General features: G+C 42.6%; 1 protein-coding gene across 1 annotated transcript; it reads left to right on the top strand.

Annotated features, from left to right (window-relative positions):
• The first annotated feature begins 525 nt into the window (after positions 1-525).
• On the top strand, positions 526-6076 carry LOC148339528 (inhibin beta B chain). The gene is made up of 2 exons (XM_088291954.1): positions 526-1277; positions 3645-6076. Exons 1-2 carry the CDS (start codon positions 872-874, stop codon positions 4418-4420), a joined length of 1182 nt encoding a protein of 393 aa, XP_088148080.1. The 5' UTR covers positions 526-871; the 3' UTR covers positions 4421-6076.
• The last annotated feature ends 18170 nt before the right edge of the window (positions 6077-24246 follow it).

Genomic DNA, 24246 nt, shown 5'->3' with positions numbered 1-24246 from the left:
TTTACACAAAGTAGCTCAGTGTTTTACATTTTAAGTGTCTGAGAGATAAACATGTTTTGAAATCCTCTGAAAACATAATTCAGAATCAGAAAGCCCTTTATTGTCATTGTACTCAGTGTGCAACGAGATAAGAGAGCTCCCCTGTGCAATACAACAATAATTTAATCAAATATTTAATTTAGATTAAATAAACATTAAATAATTAAATAGAAAATAAATACGAAATTATGTAAATCAATAAAAAATATGCTGCTGTTCTACAAGGTAAAGTTGTGTATGTTGGGTGGATAACTTTTATAAACTTGTTCCACCTCTGACAAGCAGTAAAAAAATAATTGCGATGAACACGTGCCTCGGGTGCTGTTTCACATTAAATTAAAAACAAACAAACAAGCCCAAGTGAACTGTGAGGAATCATTGAGAATTTCTCCTGGACTCCACCCACCCCACCACTAGCCCCGCCCACCTGCGTCTAGAAGGACTTGCTGGTGTGGAGCGCGTTGAGTCCCAGATGCCAGAATGGAATCATTCGCTGGCACACCTCCTCTTCCAATCCCCCCTCCTCTTCGTCCTCATCCTCCTCTTCGTCGGCCTCAGTGCAGCAGCCCTGTTTGGGAACTTCTGAAGAAATGGCGCAACTTTTCAAATGGATTCACATTTCATGGAATATGTTGAAGGGTTCGGGTTAAGTTTCCCTGACTGATGAAGCGTGACGCGTCCTTTTTTTCTGCAGCTGCATACGAGCGCAAGAGTGGCAAAGTGTTGGCGTGATGTAACTCAGTGTTCCCCGGACTTCACTTTGGACTTGATGACTTGAAGTGCATGTGACCAAAGCGGGAACAAAGTTCTTCTATTCATTCTCAAACAGAAAATGACTTGTTGGCTGCTCCGATTGGCTGTGCTCTCGACTTGCGTCCTCTGCATCCTCTGCACTGCAGCGCCCAGTACCACGACCGAAGGGGAGGCGCACGCTCCGTCCCGGGATAGCTGCGCGTCTTGCGGCGTCGCTCAGACGGAGGAGACCACCGAATCCGGTCGGCTGGACGCGGACTTGCTAGAAGCGGTCAAGAGGCACATTCTGAGCAGACTGCAGATGAGGAAGCGGCCCAACATCACGCACCCGGTGCCGAAGGCTGCCATGGTGACGGCGCTGCGCAAGCTCCACGCCGGGAAGCTGCGGGAAGACGGCAGGGTGGAGATCCCCAATTTGGACGGGCACCCGATGAACAATGACGTCCTGGAGGAGAGCTCGGAGATCATCAGCTTTGCCGAAAAAGGTGCGTCGTCCAGCGGTTCTCGAACTTTTGACACCACGTAGCAAATAAACACACTGCCCAAATACCAACATCATGACTAAGTCACATTGTAAGTTCATCATGTGGCGAGCGGAGATATATTTTAAAATGACATTAGTTTACCACTTATAAATCATGTGCAACCAATTTATATGATCAAATTAAGCCCCCCCCCAGTGCATGCACAGTTGGACCATTAACAGTGCACTTTGGTATAGTAAAATAAAGTTGTGTTGACATCTATTTTAAAATTCAACTAACTTACCACATATAACTCATGGGCAACCAATGATCTTTTTTCCACCCAGTTAACACATATACATAATACAAAAAATACACTCAATCATTCAATAAAAATATAGTGCAGTTACATATAATTGTACATAAAAGTTTAAACTTCAAACACAGACGGTTATTAAAGAGAAAATGCAGACTGTTCTGAAAAATTAATTCCAACTAAACTGAACTTCAGCAGTGATTCTTTCACGTACAACTAAAGGGAGCCCGTGTACCACAAATGTTACAGAATAGCACAATTTGATCAACGACTTATCTATATTATTGATACACGTCACAAAAATCTTCACTTCTGTCATATTTGTCTCATGTGGGGATGAGAAAAACATTTTATACACTGCAAAAAACACAATTTGTATCTTATTGAGGCTAAAACATTTATATAAGTTAAAACAACTTTAAAATACTAACTATAGACATTCATGGCGAGAATATTAATTAGCACATCAAAGCAAGCCCGTTGTTTACTCCAAAACAATTTGCTGAGTTGTTTTTACTTCCTCTTGAAGTTGCTAGTACAACATAAGGGACAACAGTTGTTGTGTCTTTTGGGGGGCGGGGGGGGGTGGAAAAGCCACTATTCACAACATCAAAACTTAAAATATTTAGCTGAATTGCCGGACTTGAAATTGCATCAAATCTGTTGCCTTAAAAGTTTGAGTTCATGCAACTTTTTTTATGTGTGAGAGGCTCTCTTTAATATGAAAATGAGTATACCCCCCCCCCCCCCCTTTTTGGGGGAAACACACCTGTTGCTAACAGTTGTGTTGTATTCACATACGACACAAAAAGTTGGACACCTCAAAATCACCACATTCCCGAAAAAGAAACGTGAGCCGTGACGTCAGCTTTGACAGCCTTTAGTTTCAGATGTTTTCTGTCAACAATGCTTGCAGCCAACTGGCTGCATTAACGCCTTGAGTGGCTTCCAGTTAACCGCAACAGTTGAGTCAGAACGATCCCGGGCAGTAACTGACGGCCAGTGTGTCCAACTGCACCCTGAGAAACGTCTGATTGCCGCATCACCTGAACGAGGCATGAACGTGCACTTGCATCTGCATGCGTGATCGTTTGCGTGAAGATGCGCACCCAAGTGTGAAGCTTTAAGTTTATCTCAGGTTCTCAGTGTCAGTCTCAATTGGCTCCGCTCAGAGTTCACAAAGTTCACGCTTGAATAATTGCTCTAATCTTCTTCAGCTGACAACTGTCAATCAGCATGTATACTGTACCTGTGTCATGTGCATGTGTTCACTCCGCCCTGGGCGCACAGCTGATGAGACTCTTTATTTATTTTGGTCATTGGCCAGCTGGGAGTTGTGGTGTCCCTCAGAGGGCTGTTCCGAAAACCTTATAAATAAATGTAGAATCATCTCATCGTATGCAGTATTTTACAAATATATATAATATATATATATATAATATAATATATACATTATATTATATATATAATTATATATATAATATATATATATAGATAGATATATAATATAATTATATATATAATATAATATATATATAATTATATTATATATATATATAATATAATTATATGTATAATATATATAGATAGATAGATATATAATATAATTATATATATATATATATAATATAATATATATATATATATTAAAAACTGGCCCTGATTTTGATTATCATATACTGTATATTTTTACTAAGAATAAAAAAAATTATTAAAAATTAGTGGCAAGCAAATGATACGACTGTATTGTCCAATCAATGTTTACGTAAGGGAAATATTGACTATAAATATTTATAATTGGTTTAAGGGAAGAAAAAAAATCAATTTCTATGCAGATTTTCTGCCAGAATGTCCTGTATTTGCTTTAGTGTGATATTAAAATTATACGGTGGTACAGATCTGATCCTCTGGCTTAGAATAAAAAAACTTTTTATATTCAAATTGGCCACTATGAGGATCAGAATCAAATCAGCTGCAGCAACACGGAAGAAAAGACGCGACTTGACTGGTGCGCAAGAGAATTCTGAGGTCAGTTTGTTGTCATAACTCCCGTCGTCTGTTGTTGTCTGCAGACGACCTGGTGACGTCCAAGTCCAGTTTGTTCTTCCTGATCTCCAGCGAGGGCAACCAGAACCTGGATGTGACGCAAGCCACCCTCTGGCTCTACTTCAAGTTGATGCCTTCCCCCGTTGAGGTGCGGTCTCGGCGGAAGGTGACGGTAAAGGTGTACTACCAGGAACCAGGCCTGAGCAGCAAGTGGAACCTGGTGGAGAAGTGCGTGGAGCTGAAACGGAGCGGGTGGCACACCTTCACGCTGACCCACGCCGTGCGCTTGGTGTTTGAGCAGGGCGACCGGCGGCAGAACCTGGACGTGCGCTGCGACGGATGCGAGGCGGTGGGCGTAGCGCCCGTCCTCCTCAACCGCAACGACGAGTCGCACCGGCCTTTTCTGGTGGTGCAGGCCCGGCAGGTGGACGCCAAGCATCGCATTCGGAAGCGAGGACTGGAATGCGACGGCAGCGCAAGTCTGTGCTGCCGCCAGCAGTTCTACATTGACTTCCGGCTCATAGGCTGGAACGACTGGATCATCGCGCCGTCCGGCTACTTCGGGAACTACTGTGAAGGGAAGTGTCCCGCTTACATGGCAGGAGTTCCCGGCTCGGCGTCGTCTTTCCACACGGCAGTCGTGAACCAGTACCGCATGCGGGGCATGAGCCCGGGCTCAATGAACTCCTGTTGCATCCCGACCAGGCTGAGCACCATGTCCATGCTCTACTTTGACGACGAGTACAACATTGTGAAACGAGACGTTCCCAACATGATTGTGGAGGAGTGCGGCTGCGCTTGAGCTCTTCTCGGTGCGGCTGTGACCGCCACACAGTCCGAAACAGATGGACCATGTGGAGAAGTGTACGCTCTCACGTGCACTTGCGTATAAGCTTGTACATATATTTATGTTTGTTGATGCGCAGTGGTACCTTGACTTATGAGTGCCTCGGGAAAATACAAAATGAAAACACTCACAAGGAGCATGCAATGGTGGTTTTTTAACAATTTCACAGAGGGGAACGATTTTGAACACACGCGCACATACACCCACACAGACCTTTTATCTAAATTGCCTCATTGTAATTATTTCTTCAAGGTAGTTATCAACTGCGTTAATTGACTTAATTTAATGTCACGCTACGCCGTCACAGTATATCAAGTCAGCATGTGATGCACTCATGGCAATGATGCAATGTAACGCAAATTACTGAGGCTTTAATTAGTATCTACTTGGTGGCACGGGCCACACAAGGGGCCAGGCACAGAGGCATAGCCCCCCCCCCAACTCCCCCATATATATATATATATATATATATATATATATATATATATATATATATAAATATAAATAAAGGATTGGGATGAAACAAATTCCACAAAACGAAAGAAATTGAGTACACAAGAAAAAAAATGTACATACAGTGCGTACATATTTTTTCACTGTGTTTACAATGGTCGTCAACCATACACAGATTTTTGCAATTTTTTTTTGCAATTGGAGATGGGGGCAGAGCTTGTGATTTCACTCACACGGCTTCTTAAAGACACACACGAGTACTACGGTATGTATGTGTGTGTGACTTTTGGCTTAATTCACACAACCAGTTTATTTCTTGACATTATCATTGATTATGTTTTTTATATTTATATTTTACAATGCAGTTCCATTTTTTTTTAATGCAACAAAAAATAAATGTGGTGATTTTCCTAAGTCAAGGTACCACTGTATTTGCATTGTGTTGTGCTGGGAGTTGACCTCTGTGACCTCACAGCCAATTTTCAAATCAGACTCAAAGCGGAGGCTCGGCTCCTCACACAGTTCGAGCACTTGCAGATTGAAATGCCTCCAGTGACCGTTAGGTGGCGCCTCACCAGTCCAAGACACAAGTGCCACACCAGCTATGCAACACATTGAGCACACAGCAGAAAAGCTGAACGCCAGCGACAAACTATCAGTATCGGCAATACTTGAAACGTACGCATGGTGAGTAGTTCCATTGCTTTAAGGCTCTCTAGTTTGCTCTTCAGAACCTTTCCCATGTTGTTTAGCGACTTCCCTTATGGCAGCATCATCACACCTCTCGGCCCTTCCCGCAACCCCCCTCCCATCCACTGTTATTAGAATATTTGCACTGCGGAGCTGTGAAGCTGCCAACACGGGACATCAAATTTAAAAAAAAAAAGTTATTTTTCTAAAACTGCATTCAAGGAACCAAAGAGGTACTGTATTTGAGTGTTGTCATGAGAGGCCTAAACACTGTCATGTGACTCATCATCATCATCTTCACTTCTGCCTGGAAGATGTCTTGTTTTTTTTTTTTTAAATACACTTTTTTTTGCTAGCTCAATTCATTTCTTAGATTCATTTAGAATGAAGCACATGTGGTCCGTGTACAGTAACATTTCAATGCTTTCTTCATGGTGACTGTTGCAAAAATAAATTTCTTATGATGGAGTTGTTTGAGCTTCTTGGGTCATGTGACATTGGCGTGCTCTGACAAAAAGCCTGGACTGGAATGTCGGGATGGTCTGGGGTTTTCCAGCTGCCATCAGAAGAGCCTCAGGCCTCGATGGATGTGAACTGATTGATCATCTTTGTGTGAAAAGCCAATTAGGGACGAAGGTGCTCTCACTCTCGTGTAACAACAACAGCTACATCAGCAAATGCTGACGTAATATTTGTCTGATTAAAAGCCATCATCGTTCTTGGTGATGTCACACGTCAAAACTCCGATTACACTGGAGGGGGGGGGACATATTTTTTTGGGGGGGGCTAAAACAGTCATTTAAGGTGGAATTTTGACATTAGCAAAACATTAAATATTTTGTTGAATTCCTGAACTTAAAATGTTATTGAAGTTTGTGAAAGTGAAATTTTACAGAAGAGGATTAGGGCCAGTGAAAAGATAAAAAATAAATAAATAAATAAATATATATATATATATTTATTCGACTTTCTTCTCAGAATTGAGAATTCAGAGTATAAAAATGAGAATTCCATTTTAAAGTGAGAATTCTGATTTATTTCAGAATTCGTAGATTAAAGTCAAAATTCTCACCATATTCTCATAATTCTCACTTGAAAGCGAGAATTCTGAGAATAAAGTCAGAATCCTGCCAACCTTTTTTTTTTTCTAAACTGGCCCTAATCCTCTCCCCCAAAAATGTTTTGTTCACTCAACTACAATTTTTTACAGTGTAGTAAACAAACCCTCATTGGATCAAAGCAGAAGCAGAGCCGTTCTGAAAATGGCAGAACTGGCTTTAATTTTTGAACGTCAGTCAAGAAGAAGATGGAACGTGAGGAAAACGGCGTGGAAGCGAATATCGGCTGTAATTTACATTTCAGATGATAAATTGAGCGGACGCGGTGCAACTTTAGGCATCGCTAACATCAGCATTGAGGCACTGGCTAATTAATTGCACAGATTAACAATACAGATGTATATTTTGCTAAATTACTCACACAACATGAGCAAACATTTAAAAGAAAACAACAACACAGTCGTTATTGTATAGATTTTTTATAGAGCAAATCATCGTGTGTGATAGTCCTTGTGGACTAATAGCGATTAAAGTTCTGAAAGCTCAGGAAGAGAACATGCAATAAATGAAACATCCGTTTGCCTTTTCATTTTACACACGTGAATAAATGAGCGAGGTCTGCTCGCTAAGGTCACCTACTCACAAAAAATGAGACCACTTACTGGAATAGGCCAAAGTATGAGCATTCACTAGACCACGCCCCTTAAAGGCAGGCAAGCAAAGAAAAAAAAAATCAGCTCATTTTAATCATGTGCTACTGATGCGCATGATCAAATTAAATTGCAATTAAATGCTATTTTTCTTAAAAAAAAAAAAAATTGGGGGAGGGTCGAAACAGATGAATGGTATTTTATTGGGGAATATTGAAATACTGCACGCATGAATTAAGTTCCAAATTGGTCGGTGGCAACGCGGCACGGCGCACTAGTGGTTAAGTCTTTTGGTCTGCCTCAAAGTTTTGAAGTTTGGGATTTGAAACTGCTCTCTGGCAGACTTTACATGGTCTCGTGTGGGTTTTCACCAGGTAAGCACGTCTAGAAAAAAAAAAAAGAATTTAAATTTTAAAAATTGTCTCATCCTGTGTCCCCCAAAATGGGCATCCGTCCTGGACGAATGGGCGGACCGTTCCATCCCTGGGACGGAATGCCCATCGCCACTTCGGGATTGGCTCCAGCTCACAAACGCTGAAGAAAATTCACGGTTGTTGGTGTTCGGAGGTGAGGAATGTTAGTTGGAGGAACTTCAGAAATATCAGCAGGCTGCGCGGAGTTGCGGCCAGCAAATGCAAAGACGTCTTTTAACGTCATGTTGCGGTTTCAGCAGCACGCCAGAGAGGCGGCTGCACGAGGCTGACGGCGTCATTTCATTGAAGTGTCATACACGTTCAACTGATGACACGGGACGGAGGAGGAACAGGGCCAGTGAAGAAATAAAAACTAAATGTTGGCAGGATTCGGACTTTATTCTCAGAATTGCCACTTTAAAGTCAGAATTTTGTCTTTGAAGTGGGAATTCTGATTTAAAAGGCAGAATTCTGAGAACAACGTCAGAATTGTGACTTTAAAGTGAGGATTCTGAGAATGAAGTCGGAATTCTGATTTTAAAATGAGAATTGTAACTTTAAAGTGGGAAGAATGATTGAATTCAATTTAAACCACATATTTCAAAGTTTAAATCCAACTTTGTTCGATTTATCAAATGTGGGATTACCAAACAAAACACACACATACACAGTAAAAGTCATTGTGGTACAACACAATAACTGATAGTCAGCCAGAATGCGAATAGTGAAAATTCGCATGCAACTGAAAAGCATTGGGATTTTTTTTTTGGAAACCCCAAATATCCAAACAAAAACAAAAACAGAATCAAATCCATTTTTTAATAAAAAAAAAAAATCAAGGGGCCAGTGAGGGCAGAGGTTTATTTTGCCCATCCCTGTGCTCGTCTACCAAAGATGAAACGAAGTCTTCCACCTGCTCACATCATTTAATACAAAGTGGCAAGCCCTGCCATAAAACAAATCTGTCAATTCAAAAATCAAAGAACGACAAATGCGTAACATTCAGCTACCGTCCAACTCAAAAATGTTGTCAAAACCCCCATGATATTTTCCCAGCATGAATTTAGACGGCTGTCGCCTTTTGAAACATATTTGATGGCAAGCTGAGCAAAACACACCCATGCCTTGCCCGAACATTGCACAACCTCGTCACTTTTGCTATAAAAAGTTCTGCTTTTCGACCATTAGTGGTGTACCAATTGGACCAAGGGGCTCAGTATCGTACAAAGAGCAGGTCAGGCAAGGCGTCAAACCTTTCCTGGCGTAAACCTCCAGGAGAGCATGCAGGTCACAGGCGCATTATGAAAGAGATTCCACACATCCCAAACTGGGATGGAACGGGACAACTATCTCATGCGGCACAAGGAAGGACGTTCTGCTTCAGCGCAATCAGGTCTCCTCTGTAAGCTTCAAATATTTGCAGGTGTCAAGTGTGTCAAGAAGGAACACTCAAGCTCTGGCTGGAATGCGCCACAGGCTCAGCAGACAACACATTCAAGTAAAACAACAACACGTTTTAAGTAACGACTTGGAAAGACAGTCCTTCTGTTGATTTTAGAGCTTGCCTGGCTTTGAGCATTTCGGTATGGTGGTATGAATCAAGTCCAGGTTCTACCGTCATCAAAATGTCGATTTGCATAAAATATCAGTAAATTGCTAAAACGGGCGATTATGGCCTTCATTTCGTTTTTCTTATCGAACGTACAAGGGCACAGTCCAACCCAAACAACTCCTGTGGATGTTTAGTGAGAACGTACAGTGGCTACGGAAAGTCAAACCACCCCTAATACAACACTCATTTTTTTCTGATATTAAAAAAAAAAAAAAAAAAGACTAATGTACACTAGTCGTCAGCCAATCAGACCATGTAGACCAGGGGTGGGCAAACATTTTGATTGGGGGGGCCACAATGGGTTCTAAAATTTGACAAAGGGGCCGGACCAGGAGCAGATGGATGGAGTCTTTTGGTAACCTCACCTTATCGGAGAAAAAAACAAAAAAACATTTAATTTTAAATGAACGTTAACAAAAGCATTAAAACAATATATGTGTCTTTGAAAAAACACAGTATTTAGAAAATAAAACATTAAAAATGTTTATTCATTTAATTTTTTTTAAGTTCGGCGGGGCGGATTCAAATGTTGAACGGGCCGCATGTGGCCCCCGGGCCGTAGTTTGCCCACACCTGATGGAGAGAGTGAGACAACACCGACTCACTTGAGCTCTCACTGACCTTCAGCCAAAGCTTTTTCTTTGAACATGCTCTAAAAACCCATGGCAGGCATACGCACACGCACGGTGGCGAAGACTTTATCGAAGAGGCTTTTGTCTTTAGTGTCAACTCAACTTGATTCATCGAGCACACAACCAGAGCTGCATACGAAGTGCTGCACATAAAAATAATAGATAAGAATTCATAATATTAAACCGTAAACAATAAAACAGTCAGCCAATAAAAGTCAAGAAAACTTTACATTTCTTCTGGAGAAGCAACACGCATGATATTTTTTTTGGAGGGGGGGGGGGGGGGGTGTTAAATTCTTTATCTTCAACTTTCCTGCAAAAATGGGCTTGTCTTTGGAACTTATCATAACAACATTCCATCCACTTGACTGAGGCCCCAGTTCCACCTCTGTGTGGATGGTGTTCTTTTGGTCATGTGCGGTGTTTTTTTTCCCCAGACGTACATTTTGTAAGAACTCGTTCGTCTTGCCACCTTACCCTGTAGCCCCGACTTATGTTGACTACAAGAGATTGTTGTTTCAAATAGGACACGGCCTGCACTTGCCAGAAATTCCTTATTTTGTCTTTCTCAGTTTTAATGAATTCTGGATGAAGAGTTGTTAGTAATGTGACTATTGTTTTATATTTTTCTCCAGTTAATGATGACTGAGTTCACAGTGTTCGATAGTACCTCCAATCCCTTGGAAATCATTTTGTACTATTCTTCGGTTTGCTACATTTTATTAATGACAACCAGCTCAATTTTTTGGGGGATGCTCTCTGCTGCAAGATGCAATGAAAGAAATGTCAGCTGGACTTCACTTTAAACGGGAAGTGCAACCTCGCTAGACTAAACATGATATCCTGATTAATATTGCGTTTGTGGAACATGAATTAAGCAGAAAAATCCAGCTCTTTTCATCCATTTTAGGGCGGCCATTTTGCTTTGCACTTACTCATGTTAGCGACTGAAAGTGACATCACAGTGCCTCAGGGCTAAGCTTGCGGACGTCACATGACCAAACCTCGGAAACAGGTGCGCCTCGACCACCGTTACCTGAGCTTTTAGGCACTGTGATGTCGTTTTCAGACAGCAGCAAGTGGCAGCATCAAGGCAAAATGGCCGCCCCCGAGATGGAGAAAAACTGTTTAAAAAAAAAAAAAAAAGAAAAATTCTGCTTAATTCATATTGGACAAACATTCTAGAAAATGGCCCCGCAGGTGTATCTACAATTAAATCCACACTCTTCCCTCCTTCGGCCATAGTGGTTTAAAAAAAGCAAGAATATATTTTAGATTTTCGAACGGTCGACAGTTACGACTTCCGGGTGTGTTGATTCCGCATAGCGCTGCCCCCTCACGAGTGAGTATCCAATCACAAGACGCGTTCATCACCTTCAGCGTAAGGCCAGCGGGAAGGCTCACTGTGACCAACTTGTGATCTGATTGGCTATCGCAACTGTCAATCAACTCTGAATACTCATTGACTTTGACAAAACAGATGCCCGCACAATTCTATATGAAGGCCTCGTGTGAATAGTGCGTGCGACAGAGATTATGAAATCTGCCTGGCAACACGAGCGAGCTGAATTCTGATTGGATAAAAACTCTCACCTAAAAATACAACATTAGGATATAACATGACATTAATGTGAAGAATATGATCATGATTTCTTGATCATTTTAGGCCAGCAGAGAAGGCCTTGAAGGTCTTGACCGCCCACCACTAGACAAACCCAATATTAATCAGAAGAACATATTATTGTAAAGAAAACATTTGACTTGACTTCTCCTTTAAATGAGCCAAGTTGAGTGTTCTTCACAATTTTGTATGTGATTGGTCAGTTCAAGAATCATGAGTTATAAGAGGGTGTGCCCACTTTTGCAACCACTATTATAATCATAAACTATTACTTCAGTTTTTCTGCGTGTGTTTGTGTTTCTTTTTCATCCCACTGCATGCGCATTTGAGAGCCTCCGAACATTTCAGGCAAGTGTAAACGTAAACGCGGGCCGCATTAACTTGACAGGAGCTCAGAACCACAGAAGTTGTTGTCGCCACTCATTATGCCACAGAATGACTGGAATGTTCCAATGTGCGGACCAAAACATGCAATTGATGCTCCTCAGCCTACCGCTGGGGGATTTCCTCAGGGGGGGCCCCCAGAAGATGACTGACAACATGAAAACAAATACTTTCAGATTTTTCAGGCATACACAAAGTACTTCACTTGACGATTCATTTTTATGATCACTCCAGACTTGACCTTCCGCCAAACGTCAGGCAAGCTCACTCTCGGTCCATCTTTAAAATTCCTCTTAAAACACATTTTTAGTCTTTGCTCTTTTGACTAACTCCGCATTGTTGGAGTGTTTTATTGTGTTGACTGTTTCAATGTTTTTTAATATTTTATTTATTTATTTATTTTTTTACATGTCGGATTTCTTTCCTTATATCCAGCACTTGGTATGCAGCTGTGGTTATTTTTTTTAAAGTGCTCTGTAAAGAATAAATAAAGTTGAGCCGACTTGAGATTTATTCCCTACATTTGAACAGACATCTGCAATTTTATACGCCTTACTTTGCCCAAATGGGCTCGTAACTTTTCTCAACATCTGCAGGTGATGACACGATGTAAAAAAGCCGTAAACTCAGAGCGGTAAAGTAAAAAAAGGTTGAGATCTTGATTGGCATCTTGGAGACTTATAGAGTACGATAAAAAAAAAAAAAAAAGAAAACAGGCCGAGCAGCAACGTGAACCAGGGAACATTCAGTGGCGCAACATATATTGGATATAAAAAAAATAAATAAATAAAAAAAGTCAACACAACCCTGTTCAAATGCCAATAATTTTGTGACATGGAAAATGAGAAGAAGCTAAAAATCAAGACTTTGTGACAAAAACTTATGCAATTCAACTGGAAATTTTAAAGGTGAAGTAACTAATGTGATTGCATAAGTGTACACACCCTCTTAGAACTCGAATGTGGCCACGTTTAAAATGAACCAATCACATTCTAACTTGTGTTCAAGTGGGCTTTTCCTTGAATTTTATTTGATTTTTTTTTGCTTTCTGGCAGAAGCAAAGTTTTTCAAAGTTTATTTCTAAGACTGACTGCCATTTGGAACGGTTCATAATTCATTCTAAGGCCTCATGCAGTTTAAGCTGAAGAAAAGCAGCCATAAAATATGCGGAGGCCATAACCATGCTCCACTGTAGGTAAGATTTTCTTCTGGTGATGCGCAGAGTTGTGTCTTCTCCAAGCCATATCTTTTGGAATTTTGGCCAAAAGACCATCACACATTTTCAAAACATATTTCTCTGTAAATTGAAAAAAGAAGCATCGAGGTAAGGTGTAGTTTTCAGTTATGATTAGCCCAATTTTTTTTTTTTGCAACTTGTAAGCGAGCCATTTCTTGAAAGACTAAATTTTTTCCTCCTTTTTTTTTTTTTTTTTTTTTTTTGAATGGTAATAGTACAAAAGTGTCATTACATGACATTTTTTAACCGAAGTACAGGAATTCAATCAGTACTTCTACGTGTTCTTCTTATCTGTATACTGTGAAAGCGTTGCGTGAACTGGAAAATTTCAAGGCATCAAACTTTTAAATTGGGGAACTCAACTCAATGTTTCAAGTTATTGCGAAAATCGCCTTCCGGTTTTTAATGACACGAGTTTTTCAATAAATATCATTAACCTAGATTTTTCCATTTTTTTAAACTTAAATGACTTTGACTGGCCCAAACATATGTGTTTTTTGTGTACTTCTTCAAGTGTGTGTAATTTTGTAATTGATGGTGAGCGTCTCTGAGGTTTGCGGGTGATGTTTCCTGCCCTGTGGCCGTCTGATCCTGATTTGCGCTTCAAACATAACAACCGTGTCTAACAAGCCCACAAAAACTTGTGGCCACAGGTTGGTTATCCGCATGAAATGAGAAACAACTCATGACTTCTTGCTGACTGGTCACAACAACAACAACTTGAGAAGCAACCTGAAAATAATCAACATGTAAAGGTGATCCAGACCAGTCCAATTATCGGCGTTCCTTCGGGCCGGCAGACGTTGAACCCCAGAGGAGACCCTCACTGGCTCATGAATATTAATGAGCAGAAAAAACTGTGCATGTAAGCCTGATTAGAATTCACGGGGATGACGTGTGGCCCTGATGACTATTCATGAGAGGAAGCGTTTTCCTGCTGTCGACCCCCCCCCCCCCCCCCAAGGCCGAGCACCTCCGGTAACAACTCCTTCATTCATACAAGCTGCCATCGTTGTTACCTCATTAGGCCCCATGCTCATCCCCAATTGTGGGTCAGATTAGCGCGTATTCTCTGGGACAGGACAACAAACTAGTGCACAGCAAACTTTATGTTTCACACAACATTGAGGACTGCATTGGACGCCTTCTGAGAAAAGAAGGACACGTACATTTGTAACAAGACAAAAGGGTCTAGGTAATTGCCTATTATCATACCTCCCAATATATATATATATATATATATATATATATATATATATTAGGGCTGTCAAAATTAAAGCGCGAACTCAAGATTATTTTTTTTTTAAATTAACACGATTAATTATTTTAACTCAGCTAACTCAGTTTTTATTTATTTAAAAAATAATTTACATGCAATATATTATTCCAATAAATACCTGTTAAAAACTTCACAAAAAACAGTCATAGAAAAAATGCGATTAATCGCAATTAATCACAGAATTTTTTTTGCGATTAATTAGTCAAAAACTCAATCGCTTGACAGCACTTATCTCTCAGTGTTTTTGTTTTTTAACTTATGAAATTCTAGACTTCCTTGATGAGTTTCCCTGGCCATGTGATGTGGACTAATAAACGTATTCTCCCCTCAATGAGGGTCAGCAGCGATGCAAAGTGAGTTGATCAGCAGCGTCGACTCATGGCAAACCCCTGAATGAAGTATCAGAAGCTCTGAACAACCAAGACAATGAAGTATAAGATGCTGAACGTAAGGATTCTCTTCACCAGCGCAGATCTTTGAATGGACACAAAATCGGAGGCCACGTTGCCCTCACAAGGCAGTGGAATGTTTTCAGAAACTTGATAGTATGGCGATATGGAACAATGCACACCGAAACCAGCAGACATTCAATATCATCATTCTGTGTCTCATACGACACTATTGGACACTTTATATCAATTCACAACTTTTTTTTGCTATCATTTTGGCCACTAAAGATGATTTTAATTCTGCCCGGTTCCTCTTTAAGTGATGTCTGATCGTTTAAAAACGTATTTGTGGAGCTCTGCTGTGGGGAACAAAACCGTTCATCAGTGGCGACTCCAGGGAACTAGGACGTAAACCAGCTGCACGAGTGCTATGAAAGGTAGCATTTCACAAGATAGCAGGTGAGACGCCTCTCAGCTCTCTCCAAAGATGGCGAGCAACCAAATGCAAATGCCAAAACGTCTTTTGCAGTCAAGCGTCACATTCCCGCAGTGGAACGATTCCCATGTCAGCCCATGTCGGCTCACACATACAGTAGTGTGGTAACCTACGGGGAGGCGGGCCGGAGTCGAGGGCTCAGACCCAGATTGAGTTGGAATGGCGAGGGAGGGAATCGGAATGGCAGCACGCCGCCAAGGCCGCTCTGTGCCGGGAATACCAAGCACCGGCTCCCCGCTTGCAAGACAATGGGTCCATAGGCGTGCGACAGCAACTTAATTTTCAAAGAGTGAGAGGCGAGCGCGGCCCATCTCTTTCAGCACCAAGCAACGGGCCCGGACAGCATAAAGACACATTGTGGAAGTGGCAGAAAGTGAACCGTCATGCTCAGGTCACCAAGCTGCAGTGTGACATAACGCCAAGCCTTCACAAGCTGGAAGCACCTCCAAGAGGACATCGGCGCGAGCGCAGAAGCAAGGTCAATGCACTGTTTGCCGAAGGTTTGCGCTTCTGTTGACATGGGCTCGCGTCCGCGTGGCCTAAAGTGACATTCTCGTCATGGATCCCAGTGGAGCAGCCCTGAAACTGGAGATTTTTTCCACCATTTTTTTTCTAAAAACAGCGAATATATTAGCATTCTAAGCATCGGTATCACCGTCCCGCTCAGAAGACTCTCAGGAAGTCATGTTGACATTTCACTTGCAATTATTTGCACGCTAACTTGACTTGGTGTTGATGTGATTGAGGCGCAAATAAAAGTAGGGCTTTGTTTCAAGTTGGTGCAATAAAGTGAAGGACAAGCGTGATTTGTATGGCGCTCCTCTTGGCGGCGGGTGGTGGTGGTTGGGTGTGGGGGGGGGGCTAAGCAGGGAAGCGGAGAGGGAGGTCATTAGCATAACAAGTGCAGCGCAACCAAAAGCCATTTTGCTTCCTTTGTTTCAGTCAAGCAGCTGTCATTTGCAGAACATTTTGCATTTTGGATTCTTCTATGCTAATTTTCAGGGGGCGGGGGAGGGGGGGCCACGATGTTCAACAATAAGCGCTTGGGCATCGGACAGAAACCTTTTGACGGCGCGGCCCGCAGGCGCCCCGCGCCGTGCCAACCCAAACAATAGCTTCACGCTCCCAGCAGCACAACTCGGCCTTCAATGACGTTCCCATCGAAGCGGCGCGCATCACCCGCCCAAGACGCCCCCCTCACCCCCCCGCCCCCTTCTCCCCAACACCCAACGCATCACAGAGACTGTCATGAGTGTCATCATCAGATTAATCCAGATGACACCGTTTAAGACATTGGAACACCAATTTAAAGGCCATGACAGTGTGAGTTTGAATTTATTATCATAAAAATATAATCGTACATTTTATTGATACTGTATAGAGCTTTTCAAAATACTCAGACCCTTTTCAATTAGAGACAAGCAACATATTAAAAGTATAGCAACGGGACTGCTCTGTCTTAAGGCCTCTATACACCAATCCGACATCGGCCGTTGTGGTCAACCGTCGCCTTGAAGTCGGGACGTCGGACCGGAAAATGACAGAAGAACACGCCGTAAAAACCGACGGACCTTCTGCGCAGGCTGCGTAGCTTTTGACGGTCAAATAACGGCGGTCTTTCGTGCACTGATTCGCTAGTTTACAGCCAATCACAGTGATCATTTAACCTGACGGCCCGATCCGATGTCTTGATTGGCTGAACACGCCCACTAGACGCCCAAACAACGGCTCCGACTTTATGATGTGGTGCGCTACACCAAACAGACGGCATGTACGAGCTTTCCGATGGCCGACGTCGGATTGGTGCGTTGAGGCCTTTAGAACATATTTTGCCCGTCATCCGAGTAGACTTCATCAGTTCATGCAACAAGATTTGGGTCGGGCCGCACCAGCCTAAGTTGATGTGACAAACACCATTACTGATATTTATGCTCCAAGTTGGAGGCACGTCCCAACCACGTGGTACCTCAGATGCAGTGGGGGGACCGTGCATTCACACGAAGGCCTTCAGTGAAGTCCGACTTGCATAAATCCCCCTCATATCATTTACAACACCACAGCTGGACAAATAATATACAGAAACACACTTAAGTGTGTTAAGTGTATCTGCAATTAAATCCACACTTTTCCCTCCTTCGGCCATAGTGCTTTAAAACAGAATATATTTCAGACATTCGAACGGTCGCCAGTTACGACTTTTGGGTGTGTTGATTCCGCAGAGCGCTGCCCCCTCACGAGTGAGTATCCAATCACAAAACACATTCATCACCTTAAACATAAGGCCAGAAAGAAGGCCTTACTGTCATCTACTTGTGATCTGATTGGCTATCGCAACTGTCTATCAACGGTAAAAGCTCCCTTGAGACACAGAACAGACGCCCGCACGATTGTATCTGAAGGCCTCGGACGTATAGTGCGTGCGACTGATATTATGTAATCTGCCCGGCAACACATGAATTCTGATTGGATAAAAACTCAAACCTAAAAATACAACATTAGGATATAATATGACATCAATGTGAAGAAGATGATCAGGCCAGCAGAGAAGGACTTGAAGGCCTTGACCGCCCACCACTGCTCTCATGAGAGTCGAAAAACAGAAATGGATTCAATAACCGGGATGATGAGAAGAACTGAAAGTCGACAAGGTCAAGCAGTCACGGTTGTGGTTCGAGCAAGTTTAAGAGGGAGCTGGTTGCCACGGTGAAGGCTCTCTCCTCCTTTGTGGTGGGGAGACAGGAGGTCGGCATCAGAGGAGTGTTGAAGGTAGTGCTTCATATCTTTAGAAAGTTTCCAAATCAAATGAGCTGAAGTTGATGCAACTCCTCATGCTTTTCTCCTCAAATCTGGGACAAGGTTAATCATTTGGGTCAATGTGTAGCCAAAGGAGGTTCTGACATTCAAACTCCGCCAAGTTCTGACAAGCGCTGCTGATGAGCAAAGTCCGCATAGGTCCATATTGCGTGTGAGCATGAAAACTGACCAGGTGGATTCTCGTTGAAATTTGAGGAAGCAAATAAATCTCAATGGTGTCTTTTGTCCAATGAAGACAAGAGAGGAACATTATTAGGTCGAACGTTCTATTGAGGCTTGTAAAAGAAGAAAGAGGTGAATTTGCGCCGTGCGATGGTGTGTGTTCATTGTACCACTTGAATTGTAACAGTGTATAGCCCCGGGCCATGGCGCTCCCTCAACGGGAAAAGTCAACTCAAATTGGGTTATTGGAGACCTCGGGCTGAGGAACCGGGCCACCAGGAATCCAAAATAAAGCAGCGGCCTCTTCTCCCGCTAAAATAGAGCGCAGCTGGAAACCAGGTTACACAGACACGAAACCAGAAGGACTGTGAGGGGAAACGGCATCCTACACATCATGCGGATCTCCAAAAATACCAACGGAACCAGAGCTGCTTATGTGAGCTTCAACAAAAGAAGACGGTTTGAAGGTCATTTCTTGACCCTCCAGGCCAAAATCAATGCCATGGTTTTTAAGATTTGAGCAGCCATATCCCCATCTGACACTCACAATAGAACATTGTGGTACTGACTTAAGCAAAGAAAGCCTGAGGAAAGGTCACAACATGCTCATATGTTGCATTTCAATGTCAGGTCAAGAAATAAAATGACCCCTTTGTGCAATACAAATCTCGGCTTGACGTCATGAGAAACATCACAGAAGCTTTTAAAATCAGATGCGCACATGAGCGATGCGATGGTGCATATGAGCACACTGGAATGTTGTGATCCAGTTCAAGTTTGGCATTGTACTTTTTGCGCTAGTGTGTGTTTGACTTTTATTTTGAAGTCACGTTGCTTGGTAGCCGATGACGAAAACCTTGTGATGGCTGACTTGATGAGGCTGGCTCGCCGCTAATGGCTAAATCGGTGCCGTTGATGGTCTGGCAAAAGATGTCATTGCAAGAAAACGGTCGGCGGCGAAAAAAAATGTGCTCATGACCACATGACCACGCCCTCCAGTGGCCAAGTCGCGAACACCTGAAGGAGATGCAATGAATTGTTTAATTATTTTCATTCTATTTGTTTATGTTAGTTGTATGTGTTTCATAAAACTCACATAGTTCTGTTTTAAAAAAAAAATAATCACAAATTCTTTAGGTGAGGCATGCCCAGATTAATGACATGTTCATTCATTTCAATGGGGAAAGATAATTTGAGACCGTGGTGACGGCACAAATTTAATTCGTATCTCATAGCACCGCTCTACATTACATGAGGTTTTATCCCATGTCGAAAACGAGATGGCTGCTCATCTCAAAGGGGCGATACATAAATCAACCTCTCGAAATGCATGAATGCACAGTTGAGCAATTATTGGACGCATGTTTCACTCCAGTAGAATGTAAGACCAAATAAGGTCAGAAAACAATCCAATGTAGAGCTGAGCTTAAAAAAAAAAAAAAAAAAAAGAAAAACGCTTACGGTTGTTTCTGCAATGGAACATTAGTTCCCGCTTTTTTCCTGTATAATCAGGCATGACTTTAGCATGTGGGTTGGGATCATATCACGCCTCTGTGTGTGTGTGTTGGGGAGGGCTTGTCCAAACATCTTGTCCAGCCCAGTGACAGTGGGATTAGAAGCACCTGCCAGGCAGACAAAGGCAAGCTCTAAGCCAGATGAATGAAGTGCCACTAAACAGCAGCTCCGCCCCTCCACCAAATAAGCGCGTGCCCCACCCTCCTAACGCGACGTGTTCTCGCCGCAGATGGAACAAGTCAACTCTGACCAAGAACTCTTCTCTTACGCATTCACAACTTCCTATCGTCAATGTAGGCCCATGAGATGATGCAACACCAACCAAGTCTTCCTTACGTTGGGGGGTCTTCTCGTGACGATCTTGCACCTTACGATTTTTATAACCAAAAATGAAAGTCAAAAGGAATTCTTAAGCGTTTTACTGGAGTCATAGTGCGCGCTGTCGTCGCAATCGTTAAGTGTGTGGCGGTCGTCTCAGCTGGTTTAGATCAGTCTTTTCCTAGTCTCGGCTTTACGATAACATCAAATGTGTTATTCCAAGTTTTTCGGTCCTTGTGATGACGTGACACAACCAACAGCTGGAGTGAGATGATAGAGCAAAGGGTCATTTTCAAGTCTTTTAACTCATTCACTGCCAGCCCAGGTAAAATGAAAGTACGTCTATATCCGTCAATGGTAGCGAATGAGTTAATGTAAAGAGAAAACTAGAGGCGGTGGTTTGTGTCTATGACCCGCATTCATTTTGACGAACCGGCACAAAAAAAAAACTGCTGCGATTAATCGGAGGTCTGCGGTTATTTTTCTTTAATGAGCTAGGCCTATCTTGAGGGAATAATCGTCAATTGCTTCCAATTCTATTTTGGTTGTCGTCATTGCAGAATATCTCACTTATTAAAGATATGAAATGGAAGTATGTTTTTGGGAGTCCAGGTCATTGTCATTGCTCCCCCCTGCCTGAGGGGGGCGTTGCCATTTTTTGGTCTGGTTTGATGGATCAAACACCTGTTGTGAATTTTGCCTTTCAACTCGAGAACCACTGAAATATTGAACAGTGGGCCGTGTTCATTCCAAAGTCTCTAGAAGGTGAAATGAAGTTCACTAGTAAAGAGCATTTTAGGGTCATCCCGAAAATAAAACTCTCCCTGATTTTTTTATGTACAGTACATTAGGTCCTTTTTAGTACGGGAGCTGAGCCACCAGGACGGGCCCTTGATCTGTGACTTTGTGTGTATTCAACTAAAAGGAGTGCTACGTCGCTGGGACATAGGGTGGCGGACATGTTTGATCCCAGCTCTGCCATTGATTTGTGGCATGTCTTTGAACCGGGACTCTTTCAAGTCCACCACCGGGATTTCTAGGTTTATCTCTAGCTTAAGTGGGAGAGTCTCACTCATCTTCTCTGTGCTCTAATCCATTACCTCTACCTTGCCCGGACTAAACCCTGTGATGTATTTTGCGGTGGCTCCCAGGTGTATGGTCATGATAGCGCCAAATGTTCTTAGTTGACCTGTTCTGAAATTTGATCCATCAGGTTCATTGCTTGTTTGTGTGCGTTGTGGGGCCTCGTTAGGTGGCGCAAGGTTGTCTTACATAAGTGATCCCCAACCACTGTGCAAGAATTATCAGGTGTGCATGATCCGACTTGTTTGGTCCAATAAATTTAATTGACGAGCAAACAATTTGTTCATCTATATATGCAAGTGACATATCTCCACCTGTTGTCATTCCTACAACAGAATGTTTGCTTCATGTCAAATTAAACGGACCGACGTTTCGCATAGGGTACATTTGCGAGTAAATTGAGAAGAGCTCATTATTATTTCAGTACATACACTTTATGTGAAGGAGGAGAGCTAAATTGATCGCACATGTATTGTATGGTTGGACCCAAACCGTCAAAAAAAAAAAAAACGAACAGCTGGGTTCACGCAGAACACGAGACCTACATGGTCATTGTCAGCGTAATTTGGGTTTTACTGAAGCCTTTCCCTATTCTGTCAGGAGGCGACGGGGCTGAAGCCTTTTACCGGCATTTGACTTCTGTCATGGTGGTTGACCGCAACCATCTGATAACATTTCTCCTTTTACATGTGCCTTTATGGGCCCGTCAGTGGAGACAAAGTGGACTCACCCGACCCGACCCAACCTTGGATGTGAACACTTTCTGATCCAGAGCCAGCTTGATTATGTACAGTATGTGGAATGGAACAAAGATGAATTGAGTTCTCCATAAGAGTCCATCACTGCAGGTAACAAGTGTGACGATGACCTTATACTCGGTCTGACCTCAGACTGAGCACTCGGTGAACAAAGAACAAATCTAGGTCTTCACGAGATAGTGTAGCTTGAAAAAGGAGCAGACAGTCGAACAAATATTAAGAAACTCAAGACAATAGGTAAGCAAAGAGCAAAAGAAACTGTAGTGAGAAATGTCCTTGTAGTCTCATGAGGCGAGTCAAAACATTGGTCGTGTTGCACAGATACTTTTCTTTCACACGTTCTCTGACTTAATTTTAAGGTCAGGTCCAGGAGACGAAACTCAGAAAGAAATGCCCATTTTGTGTTCTCAAGGGCTTTGCCCTTATGCTCACACCACTGGCATCACCAGACCAAAAAAAAAAAAGTCCAAGGACGCACCCGTTACAAGAGAGACCCTTTTCCAATAACTCCCTCCTTATCCGAAAACCACATAAATATTTTAATTAAAAATATTTTTGACCTGATTAATATATTTTTTTTCATTTTCGTCACTAGCTGGCATGCAGAAGCTAAACTACAAGTTGAAAAGTTATGTGCCGCATTTTCCAGACTATAAGAGGCACCTGTATATAAGCCGCAGCAAAAAAAATAAAATAAAAAAAATATACATGCCGCACCAGGCCATAAGCCACAGTTTTCTACGTTGGGAAAAAAATTGTTGTTTACTGCATGTACCGAACAATTTTGTACTGTGAATGCACATAAAGGTACATGAACAGATGCCTTTTAACACTGCAACAACTTTGCGAATTAAAACAAAATCGAACCAGGAGGGAAAAAAAAAATTAATTAATAAATAAATCGAGATTTATTTAGCGTATTTTCTGAACTATAGAGCACCCCCTAGTGGTGAATGAAAAATCCACAAAAAAGATGCCCCATTCTATTAGCCGCATGGTTCAAAATCTAGGAAAAAAAGTAGTGGTTTATAATCCATAATTGGCCCAACGCTAAGGTAGGAAGGAGTCATTGGGTGTTGTTTCCAGTGCTCCAGTCTCCATTTGTAGGGATGAACTTTTAGAAAAATGAGACTGCGTAATTTATCGCAAATTACGTTCTTGCTTGCTTGCCCATGTGCGAGAACGACTGCCATAAAGAGTCCAATGAATAGAAAATCCATGTCTCCTTAAATGCCTTCAAAAATACTTTTCTCACGACCTCCATTCTCCGCTTTCACCATTCTGTCAAGAAAAGGAGCACATGGGTGACACAAACATCCCCATTAGAACACCAATGTCACAGCAGGTGAGTACAACGCCAGAAAAAAAGTCATACGTTTAGTAAAAATGGATGTGATGCGGTTGCTGCTGACATGGTTGCCGTGGTAACTAAAGCAGCACGGCCATAAGGGCTAAAAGGTTTTGGTCAACATTTCAAGTTCAGACGCGATGCCGCTCACACCTTCCAGGCGTACTCCGCCCGCCGCCTTCGCAAGTCCAACCACGGCAACATGGAAGCATGCGTGGCCAACGGCGGCGGGATGGAGCCCTTTTGTTTGCGGGGACGCGCTAAGACTTCTTTGGCATCACAGGCCAACCGTTGTCCTCCTTTTCATCCCTCCTGCAGGAGCTGCCCGACATGCATAATATGGGACGTATTTTCTGGGCGGGCCAGTTAAGATTCATTTTAAAGTGTTTACGCAGGCCAAACAATGGGCGGCGGTCACGGCTGTTACGTGTGGATTTGTTGCAGCGACGGAGGGAGACACAAGTGGCAGCTGGGACACAAGAGATGCTCTTAAAGATCACTCCTTTTCACCGGCTCCTGTCACCGGACCCCGCTCGTCATTGTGTTTGAAAATGAGCCAATTTCCATCAGGCCAGGACAATGTTTGAAACAAGCGTATGCAGCGGGAGACAATCACAGAGGCACAAAAGAGCGTGCTAGACTGTCCCAGGAGGACATTCCCATGCTGCAGTGCAGTGATTTTTGATCTCGGTGACACACTGTACATACAATATACACGCTTGACATTTTCACAGTCGAGCCAACAAGTGACAAAGTCAAAACTTCACAAGAATACAAAGACAAACCTCGGGCTTGACAGAGCGGCTGAATTCTTCCCTCCTTTTGAACCTTCCCATCCGGGGAATGCTTTTGTTGCATACTGGGGGACA

The sequence above is a fragment of the Idiotropiscis lumnitzeri genome, chromosome 3 (genome assembly GCF_059441095.1).
Source record: "Idiotropiscis lumnitzeri isolate Australia: NSW breed Sydney's pygmy pipehorse chromosome 3, RoL_Ilum_1.0, whole genome shotgun sequence".
NCBI lineage: Eukaryota > Metazoa > Chordata > Actinopteri > Syngnathiformes > Syngnathidae > Idiotropiscis > Idiotropiscis lumnitzeri.
Note: the sequence above shows the minus strand (reverse complement) of the source record. Positions and strands in the feature narration are given on the sequence as shown.

What these genes read in the sequence shown, in the direction of transcription:
- LOC148339528 (XM_088291954.1), top strand. Translation starts at nt 872, where the DNA reads ATGACTTGTTGGCTGCTCCGATTGGCTGTGCTCTCGACTTGCGTCCTC. An exon ending in CATCAGCTTTGCCGAAAAAG is followed by an intron (nt 1,278 to 3,644) that starts GTGCGTCGTCCA and finishes TGTTGTCTGCAG; the next exon opens with ACGACCTGGTGACGTCCAAG.